This window comes from Bos grunniens, chromosome 17, assembly GCF_055505025.1.
Source record: "Bos grunniens cultivar Pamir isolate PY7600 chromosome 17, Bosgru_T2T1.0, whole genome shotgun sequence".
Classification (NCBI taxonomy): Eukaryota; Metazoa; Chordata; class Mammalia; order Artiodactyla; family Bovidae; genus Bos; species Bos grunniens.
The window spans coordinates 42,807,091-42,818,272 of NC_141181.1; the positions used below are offsets into that span (position 1 = coordinate 42,807,091).

Consider the following 11,182-nt stretch of genomic DNA (forward strand, 5'->3'; position numbering starts at 1 on the left):
CTTTTCAACAAAGATCTGTCTAGTCAAGGTTATGGTTTTTCCAGTAGTCATGTATGGATATGAGAGTTGGACTATAAAGAAAACTGAGCATGGAAGAATTGATACTTTTGAACTGTGGTGTTGTAAAAGACTCTTGGGAGTCCCTTGGACTGCAAAGAGATCAAACCAGTCCATCCTAAAGGAAATCAGTCCTGGGTATTCTTTGGAAGGACTGAAGTTGAAGGTGAAGCTCCAATATTTTGGCCACCTGATGCGAAGAGCTGACTCATTTGAAATGACCCTGATGTTGGGAAAGATTGAAGGCAGGAGGAAAAGGGGACAACAAAAGATGAAGTGGTTAGATGGTGTCACCAACTCAGTAGACATGAGTTTGGGTAAACTCCAGGAGCTGGTGATGGACAGGGAGGCCTGGCATGCTGCGGTTCATGGGGTCGCAAAGAGTTGGACACGACTAAGTGACTGAACTGAACTGAACTGACGGAAAAAACTCTGATGGATTATATATTATTCAAAACTTCAGTTTTATTGGAATTACTTTTATTTGAATATTTCTAGGTGAAAAAGCAAATCCTTAAACCAGAAATTAAGATCATTTTAGAAATGCTTATCCTAGTAATTATCAACTACTTCATATTTTATATATAAGTTCATACTAAATGTGACATGTTATTCTGATACAATTTAACTGAGGCAATGTCATCTTGTAGTTAAAGGCAATGGTTCTTTGAGAATTTACTGCAACAATTAATAAAAGGATATTTTTTTCCTCTTCATAAGTAGGTATTCTAAAGAATAAAGCACAACATTGTTAACCAAGTTACTAAAAGAATAGAGGCAATGGTTATAAATTAGACATTACTTCCATCCATTAAAAGGAGACTACAAATCTGAAGGTGTCTAGTTAAACTAAATTTCCAAGTCCATAAGCTAATCAACATGCCAGAAGCAATGCTTTCCAACAACTCCTGCTCTTTTAAAATGTGTCACCTTTTTCATTCCTGGTCCACTCAGTTGTCTTCAAAAACTCATTTTCTTCATTCCTTTTCACATTCTATGATTCGTGCAAAGTTCTGCCAGCAAGTTTCTAAACTTCATTCTTCATTCATTGCATGAGCTTGTCATCCTTTTAAAACATGGATTTATTTTTTCGTCAAAGCATTCATTTTACATTCTTTTCTTCCCTCCAATGTGTCCCATATTTGCTTTTCTTCCAAAGGTTAGAAGATGTAGCCCCATTTTTCCTGTAAAGTTTCCTATGTTTAGCTCTTAACTGTTTCTGTTGGCTCCATCAATTCTGCACAATGCTACCTCTCAACCATCCCTGGGTCACAAGTAAGCTCTGTTTGCCATAAAATAGTCCAGCCCACAAGCTGCATCACCCTAAGACCTGGTTAAATAATTAGGGTTATTGTTAAGGTGATGGTTCATGAAATAGATTTCTGTGTGAGAAAAAAAGAGCTAAGTGAAGTGCATCAGGCTCAGAGCTCACCTTCTCTTGGCTCCCTGTGTGCCCCGCAGTGGTGGACCTGAACCTGCTCAAGGAGGAGGTGCGGCTCTACAGCTGCACGCCCCGCAACTTCTCCGTGTCCGTCCGCGAGGAGCTGAAGAGGACCGACACCATCTTCTGGCCTGGCTGCCTCCTGGTGAAGCGCTGTGGCGGGAACTGCGCGTGCTGCCTGCACACCTGCAGCGAGTGTCAGTGTGTCCCCAGCAAGGTCACCAAGAAGTATCACGAGGTACGGACGTCCTTGCCTTTCCTGGTCTTTCAAGTTGGGGGTCGTGTCCCAGAATATCATAAAGCAGTGCACCAGAGAAGGCCTGTTGTTTTAAAGGAGAGGTCATCTTCAGGGAAACCAAACAAAACCAAACCAAGGTTTACAGAAGACTTACTGTTTTTATTTATTACTTAAAAAAATTAGAAACTTGAACTCAGAAAGCCAGACATGAAGGATTTGGACAGCTTGCCCTCCAAATGGATAATCACGGGTGATCAGGGGACTTTTTCCTCATAGAAAAAGCACAATATGTTCTTCTGGATGGGGAAAAATGGATGAAATTTTCACCTTTTCAAAATATCAAGGGAAAATATTTTAAAGACAAGTTGGAGGTAAATTATGGTCTGTTTTGGAGGAAATAGATCTTTGATGTTTATTTTTCCATTTGGGACAGTGCTAACACAAAAATCCCAAGAGTATATTCATATTATACTGCCTATTATTCATCTTTTATATTGTGTCTTCCTATTATTCATCTTTTATATTGTGTCTTCCTATTTTCATGTGGCCCCAAATAGTATGTTAAACCTGCATGGATTCTTCATCTTTCTGTATCTTTATCCTATGTAATTAAGGAAAATACAATAGGAAATATTGGTAATTTTTGGTTTTCAGAGCCTTGGTAATGTTAGAGCTTAAACATTTAAAATTCTTATTAATTATCCCCAGTTATACCCCCCGCCACCCTCTCTAGCAGCACATAGCTTTCACACATTAGGAAGCAATCCCTTTTTGATGGCTCAACTTTAGTCTTTACAAAACATGTTTTACAAACTTTAATTTTTACAAAACCAAACCAAGGTCTGCCTCCTAACTTCATTTCAGTATGGCTTCATTTGTTTTTATTTTTTCTGCTAAATAAGAGAATGGCACAAAATAAATATCTACTTAATAAATGAAATGATTTTTCTTATATATGAAGACACCAGCAGAACCCACATTTGCTGGGTAATCTGAATATGTCATATCATAAACTGCACTCATGTGACAGGGCTGCCCAGCTCTTCCCTGGTATTGTGTTGGCAGTTGACTAAATAGGAAAAAAGCACTGAATTCCAGAATAGAAGTTCCCTGTTTCTACCCTAGGTGTATTATTAACTTGCTGTAACTATCATCAGAACACTTAGCCTACAAAAATGCAAACTAGGATCGATTTTTCCTAATGGTTTTATTCTCTGACAATTATTAGATGATAGTTTTTAGAAGATAACATCCCAAACTGGCAGTCTGGAAAATAAGTAGGACTGCTTGCTCTCATATTCCACATGCATCTAGAGACCCTTGTGCCAGAAACACCCTCCATTTCTGTTTCAGGAGGAACCCCAGTCCCACTCTGCCCAGGGGATGGCTTTGTTGCTACTCTGAGAACTGGGAATTTAGTTGAGAAAAAACCCTTCACATGGCAGTTCTATTACTGAACCAAACTTGGGTTGCTTGCCCTCCCGAGCAGTAAAGTCAGTCTTTTGACCCAGCTTGTAGTGCAGGAAATACAATGTTTATTATAGGTGCCAAACAAGGAGTCCAGGTAGTTATCGTTTAAAAGGATTGAACACCCGAAGGCCTTCAGGAAAAGGTTTTTAAAGACGGGGTAAGGGAAATGGTTTCAGCTCATGAACTTTCTTCAGATTGGTTGGTGGTAAGGTCATCAGAAGTCAGCATCATTAACCTTCTGGTTCCAACTGGTCTAGAGTCTATATGCTTGTGCTTATGGGGAGCATATAGTTAAGTTCTTTTACCTGGTGTCTGGAAAACAGCTCAAAGGATATGGCTCAGGATACTATCTATAGCCCTTGAGGAAGAACTCTAAAGGTCCTTGACTTTGATTAATGACTAAACTATTATTATTTTGTTTTACTTGACTGTTTACTTTCTGCATTTTCTCACTTCTCCTATTAAATTTATTCTTTGAATAGTTTTTCTACAGACAAAAGACAAAATGAGGACATGGAGTGGGGGAGTGGCCCACAGGGTCTCGTTCTAAAACATGTTAAAGTCAAAATGCCTCAATGGTAGGCTGATATTAGAATTGATTGGTATAATGTAAAAGGATGTGATTAAAGTAGGAGATAAACTGGAGTGACTCTTTCCCCACCTAAAATTATTCAATTTTGAACTCTCTAAAGCAGGTACTTACTAAGGAAAGTGTATTTGGGGACATGATTTAGCCAACAAGTCTTGGGTTTATGACCCAACTTGTGAAGAGCTATAAAAGCCAGAGGAGTCTTGTGAGCTTTTCTAAACAAGCTTATCAGATGCTGAGTCCATGTCAGGCTTTGGGGCTGCTGAATCAGTCCTCAGATCAAGAGGATCCTCCTCCATCCTATACTTGTAAATTTCTTTTCAAATACCATTAGTTTCAGAGTTATCTAGAAAGTTGCCACAGAGTGTGCAATATCTGTTTTAAAGTCTCAGGTAAAATTCTTCTGTGGGGAAAGGCCATGGGCAGAGCTTCTGCACTAGTACTCTTCAGAAGGGCATTGATTCATTCTCTCCAGCCTGCAAGTGGGGTTGATTGTGTGCACTACCTGTATGTCCACACTTACACAACTGTGCGTGTTTATCTAGTTGTAAGATCATGGAGTACATTTCCCACAAATATCTCTAATGTGTATGTGCACAGATATAATTATATGATTACCAATTCCACATTTCTCACAGATATAGCCAACCTAATCCTGTCTTAATTTTTTCAATGTTTTGTTGGAATTATAAAATTTTCTTTGATACTATTTTTTTTTAGCAATCAAATTAGCCTATAAAAAAAGATTATTTGTTTGGTGTAATTCATAGTTCTTGAGCCCTAATTTTTTCTCAGCCTTATACTTTGTGTGTTCTGAGACTAGTAAATTTAGTATTACTTCTAAATAAATGAACTTTTTCAAAACATAATATAACATTTCTAAAATCATTGTTATTTAATACCATTAATCAAGATCTAGACTTATTTATTTATTTTTTTAATTTAATTTTAATTAGAGGCAAATTACTTTACAATATTGTATTGATTTTGCCATACATCAACAGACTTATTTAAAGTGAAGGCTTTCATTCTTTTTGATGATCCTTGGTCCAGTTTTCAGTTTAAAGATTATTCTACTTCGTGGACAAAGCAGAAGCAAAGACAGAGCTTAGAAGTTTTATTTTTTCTCTCTTTCATCCGGCTCTTTTATGCAGCTTGCCTACATATTAAGCTGAAGTGTATCTATTTGTGTCACTACAAATATAACTGAATAAGTCCCTCTTTTGACTTCCTTTAACATTTTCATTGGGTTTTCACAAACTTGAAAATATCATAAAATGTGTTTGCCAGCCATCTGTATGTCTTCTTTGGAGAAATGTCTGTTTAGTTCTTTGTGGGGAGGGAGGTGGGAGGGGGGTTCAGGATGGGGAACACGTGTACACGGATGGCAGATTCATGTTGATGTATGGCAAGACCAATACAATATTGTAAAGTAATTAGCCTCCAATTAAAACAAATAAATTTATATTAAAAAATCATAAAATATAACAATGTTATATTTTGATAAAATATTATCAAATTAGATTTTTATTGCTTTTGTATCTAAAATCAGATATTCTTTATTTGAAGCCATTTTAGCCAAAAACAAAAAATGTTTTCTTAATTTCCCTGTCTCCAAAATACAAATTTTCAGAAAAGCAAGACAGGGGTTTCATGTATGTGTAAACCTAGATGTTCGGAGAAGGCAATGGTACCCCACTCCAGTACTCTTGCCTGGAAAATCCTATGGATGGAGGAGCCTGGTAGGATGCAGTCCATGGGGTCGCTAAGAGTTGGACACAACTGAGTGACTTCACTTTCACTTTTCACTTTCATGCATTGGAGAAGGAAATGGCAACCCACTCCAGTGTTCTTGCCTGGAGAATCCCAAGGACAGGTGAGCCTGGTGGGCTGCCGTCTCTAGGGTCGCACAGAGTTGGACACGACTGAAGCGACTTAGCAGCAGCAGCAAACCTAGATGTTACAACTTTCTTGAATCGCTTTTTAGTTTCCTGTCAATCCCAGCACAACTGTAGTTCATCCTCCTGCATGTGTGCAACTTTAAAGATATTTCTGTTAGAGAACTGTTATTACTTTGTGTTTGTTTCTCCCAAATTGAGAATTAAGAATAAAGATCCCATTACAATGCAGGGCTCAAGTGCAGGGAATCCAAGGCTGTGTGACTTGGAGCTAATTGCTTAATCCCTGGCCCCTCAATTTCCTCATCTGTGATGTGAGCTGTAAGCCTTCACGCTTCATTATGAGGACTCAAGGAGCTGATGCTTACAAATACCTAGAATGAGGTCTGGCACATTTCAAGCCCTCCATATATACTGGTGATTGTCTCACTCAGCTTTTTCTGGTGACTCAGAGTGTAGAGAATCCGCCTGCAATGCAGGCGAGCCAGGTTTAATCCCTGGGTCAGGAAGATCTCCTGGAGAAGGGAATGGCTACTTACTCCAGTATTCTTGCCTGGAAAACCCATGGACAGTGGAGCTTGGTGGGCTACAGTCTGTGGGTTTGCGAAGAGTTGGACGCGACTGAGTGACTAACACTTTTACTCAGCTTTATTTCTCTACCCTCCACCTTGTCCAGCCTTATTCTTTGATTATGGCAAATAATCAATAAAGATTTAATGAATTTTGCCCATAGATACGATATTTTCTTTCTGGCAAAAACATTCGTAAGATATTCTGACAAACATATCGCTCCTTTCCCCTGTTCTTAGTCACCCTAATCGGCGTTCATCTTGTTTATATCTTTATACTTCTAGTTTCATTTTTCATAATACATAGTCTTTTCTTGTGTAGATCTGTGGTTTTTTTTGGGGGGGGGATAATCATATCACTCAATTGCCTTACTCTAGTAACGTGTCCCATCACCCAAGGCTCTGTGCCACCCAGAATTTGGGACAGTAGTACTCTACAATGTTCCTTGATGGGTCTTTCTGGCCTGATCTGTTCTCTCCAGAGTCTCTAGTTTTAGCATTCCCTTGCATTATTTCTTCACACAGTCAAAATTGTAGTTTGAGTCTCTTCCTCAACACCTTTGTGAGATATGCTTCTACTTCTTTTCTTTCCTATATCATAAGCCCTGTGCTAAAGACCAGTAACCCTTTTTAACATTATCTGAGACCAGCTAGTCATTTTCCAGGTCTCTCTGTGTCTTCCAAAGTCCAAGCTTTCAAAGGGAATTAAGAGGGAAAACACTAATTAAACCTGCACCACATTCAAGACCTGAACACCCTTGGAACATTATGAGATTCTTTTGCTTTCGTAAATATCCACAGGCATGGGTGGATGAAGATGGGGTGGAGAGGGGACAATTATGTGGTGACTGCATCTTGGGTAAGCTCTGCAGAGGGAGGAAGGGTTGTTGGGTTGTAGCCTGGTGTAACATAGACTGGCAGAACTGTATATGGGGGTCTTACTAACCCTTACCAGTCATGGTCATTCTTCCCCCTGCCAACTGGGAGAATATATATAAGTGGACACAGGAATTAAAGACACTGCCAATGTTGCAATGTATCAATCCACCTGACCTGATCCAGAAGCCATTTGTTGAGAGTGATGATAAGGCATAGTGCCAGCATCTTACAAGTAGTTGGTTTTGATGCCACCTTATATTGATCAAAAGCGGGAGATCAATACCAACACATATACTGTATTAATCTCACTGGATTAAGTTTCACATGAAAATAATAGTCTGAATAATTTTCACTCTAGAATTGTAAATGTCATAGAAAATCTACTTTAAAAGTTTACTCTTTTTCATGGCTATCATAAGCCTTTGCAGTTTATCTCTCTGGGAAGAAAGTTACTAAATAAGTAGAGTATATGACTAGTAATATTCTGGGTCTTGGTGAAATTATTATCTATCATTGTAATCATTCCCATTTGGCAAAAGTACAGATGGTGACTGTGTCACTCATTCTCTCTAAGCTTCTGTTCACTCATGTGTAAACTAGGGCTAATAATTATAAATTACTTCATAGAATTCTAGTGAGTTAAAGTATGTGAAAACTATTAGATCACCTGATACCCAGTAAGCATTCAAAAATTGTCAGCTAATTAACCTTTGATATGACCAGATACTCCAAAGGGAGGATGATTCTTTGTTTTTCATTTTTAAATATTTAAGCAAAACAGTCATAAAACCAGTTGTGTTGTTGTTTAGTTACTACGTCATGTCCAACTCTTTGCAACCCCATGAACTATAACCTGCCAAGCTCCTCTGTCCATGGGATTATCCAGGCAAGAATACTGGAGAGGGTTGCCATTTCCTTCTCCAGGGGGTCTTCCCAGACCCGAGTCTCCTGCATTAACAGGTAGGTTCTTTACCACTGAGCAACCTGGGAAGCCTCTGTAAAACCCGATTTGTGCCATTTTGGATTAATGAATATTTCCAGAATGGTGTCTTTCAGAAGTTGCTCTGCAAAGTTATCTGTGTCAGAGTCAGAGAGCAAACTGCACAACTTCACATTATTTTGTGCTCTTTTCATAAGCCAAAGCCACATAATTTCTAAAACTTTGTATGATTTCTGTTATAAGACCTAAAATGTAATATACGTTGAGTAGTTAGTTCTTATCAAATATGTCAGAGAATCACGTACAGAATACATAGCTGTATCCTTTCATCACAGTCTGAAAAGGGTGTGTTTAGTATCAGTGTCTGTTTTGCTGTATTTCTGGTTAAAAATCTCAACCATCCAAATTGCAAATAACTTCATTTAATAGAGGCATTCTTGTTATTCTTGCCAACTGTACATGACACAGTAGGACCCAGCTGCAGAAAGTTAACTGTGATGGAGCTGTTGTCGACGAAGTACATCTAATCCATCTCATCAAGTTTACAGAGGACTTGACGTGTAGCCAAGTACGTTAATGAGCAGCATAATTGAGCAGACTCAGCTGCAGACAGGTCGGGTTTCTTTTCACAGCATCGCAGTACTTGCCTGCCATGCTCCAAGGATAAATATTTGCTAGGCATGTGAATAAATGAATGAAAGAAAACAACAAACAGAAAAACAAATTGTTCAGTAGTGGTTTCCAAAACACCTAAAGAAGGTGAAATTCCCTCTGATTACAGTTAAATTCGTAAGGGAAAGAGGGCATAATGAATCTTTCAATTTAAGGACTTTTTTTTTTAATTTATTTTACTGAAGTATAGTTGATTTCCAATGTTGTGTTAATTTCTGCTGTATGGCAAAGTGACTCAGTTTTACATATATATTATTTTTCATATTCTTTTCCATTATGGTTTATAACAAGATATTGATTATAGTTCCCTATGCAGTATAGTAGGACATTGTTGTTTATCCACGCTATATACTCTAATTTGCATCTGCTAATCCCAAAGTCTCAATCTATTCCCTCACCTGTCCCTCTCTCCCTTGGCAACCACAAGTCTATTTATTCTGAGCAGCCTCCTTCCTAATTGTTGGTATTAAAAGGTCTTTCCTTTCATGAAAAGATGATAATCACTTGTGATTTCTCTGAAGGGTGGGGGAATATGTTCATAATGCCTTCAGGAGTAGAAATTAAAATGTGTTAAGTCATTGTTGGGCCCCGAGATTCTGTTCTGAAATCATTCCTGTCCATGAAATCACAAGTTGCAGACATGGTCTGATTTTAAAGGTGGTTTCCATTGTTCCTTTTCAGGTCCTTCAGTTGAGACCCAAGACAGGCGTCCGGGGGCTGCATAAGTCACTCACAGACGTGGCCCTCGAGCACCATGAGGAGTGTGACTGCGTGTGCAGGGGGAACCCTGGGGGATAATGCCTCGCGGTGGCTCAGGGCTGCCTCTGCGACGGAACTTGTGCCTTATCTCCATCCACAGTCCCGGCTGTTGGCTCCAGGGCCCTTTCATCTTCAGGATTTACAGCGTGTTCTGAGAGAGGAGACACCGGGCAGAATTAGGGGTTGTGCAACGGCTGTTTGGAGATGAGGCCCCACGACAAGAGGAACGTCCTCGCCGGGAAAAGGAATGAACCTTGTAGATTTCTAGTTAGTTGCAAAGTCCATATGAGTGCCCTCGGCTGCATTGTGTCTCTTGTCTGGATGTGGCCTAGGTTCATGTCAGCACAGGAAACACTGCCTGTGAGCCCCTGGTTCTGTCGCCTTGCTTAACTCTAAGCCCTGTGCTCTGGGGCTAAAATCACAGAAATCTCGGATTGTTTCTTCTAGTCACATGTATAAGAGTGTTCTAAGTTCTACCAACATGGGTTTTAAAAAGGAACTGTGTTGCCATGAATTAAACTTGTCATGCTGATAGGAGAGACTGGATATTCTATATTTCTTAATCAGATTTCTACCATTTAGAAGAAGAGACCTCCATGCATGGTTTGGAACAGACAAACCTGAGAAGAAGAGTGGCCTTATCTTCACTTTATAAGTTGGTTTATTTGTTTTATTGTGTACATTTTTTATAGTCTCCTTTTGACATTATAACTGTTTGCTTTTCTAATCTTGTTAAATATATCTATTTTTACCAAAGGTATTTAATATTCTTTTTTATGACATCCTAGATCAACTATTTTTAGCTTGGTAAAATTTTCTAAACAGAATTGTTATAGCCAGAGGGACAAAGATGATATAAAATATTGTTGCTCTGACAAAAATACATGCATTTCCTTCTTGTATGGTGCTAGAGCTTAGATCAATCTGCTTTTTCAAATATTAATTGGGAAATGGATAGAATTTGGTAAGTTGCAAAGACTCTTGGAAAATAAATAATCATGTCTTCAACTCCTCTTACTGGGATGCAAGTAAAAAAGCAGAATACCCCCAGAGGCATCCAGGTCCAGGCGTTACTAACCTCTAACCCTTTTTTAGGGAAATGTGAGCCCAGCTCAGAAGATCATAAAGCACCTTGAGAATAAGAGACTTGACAACCTCCTGACAAAGCATGCTCGGCTGTCCTATAGGAACACATCCTATTTATTGTGATGTTCTGGTTAGATTATCTTTAAACTCTGTTCCATACACTTGTATAAATACATGAATATTTTTATGTACAGAAGTATATCCTTTAATCAATTCACTTATTGTACTCTTTGGCAATTTGAAAAGAAAATCAGTCAAATCCTTCGCTTGTACAATGCTGAATCTTGTGCCTAGGTTATGTGGTGACTATTGGAATTAAAAATGTATTGAATCACCAAATAAAAGAATGCAGCTATTTTGGGGAGAAACTGAGTGTGTGTTTGCAAGATTTGTGTCACCATTACTTTTATTTTGCAAAAGGAGAAATCAGTTCAAAAGACAGGCAAAAAAGTGAGCATTTCTGGTGAGGCTTTCCTGCCTCTGGACGCCTGTGCTTTTGAGCAGTAGTTTTCTTTTTTTCAGTTATCTTGATACTGATTAGTGGTAAATTAAGTTGCAAGTGACTTGGAGTTGTGTGTGATTAA

At 38.7% G+C, this 11,182-nt stretch overlaps 1 protein-coding gene across 5 annotated transcripts in view; it reads left to right on the forward strand.

The window, feature by feature from the left end:
* Positions 1–10,966, forward strand: part of PDGFC (platelet derived growth factor C) — a 252,462-nt gene extending 241,496 nt beyond the window's left edge. For all 5 annotated transcript variants that reach the window (XM_086345957.1, XM_086345959.1, XM_086345954.1 and 2 more), the window contains 2 exons: positions 1,519–1,736; positions 9,435–10,966. In XM_086345957.1, coding sequence (XP_086202083.1) covers positions 1,519–1,736; positions 9,435–9,551 — 335 coding nt within the window. In that variant the 3' untranslated portion in view covers positions 9,552–10,966. The remainder of the gene's footprint in view (positions 1–1,518; positions 1,737–9,434) is intronic.
* The last annotated feature ends 216 nt before the right edge of the window (positions 10,967–11,182 follow it).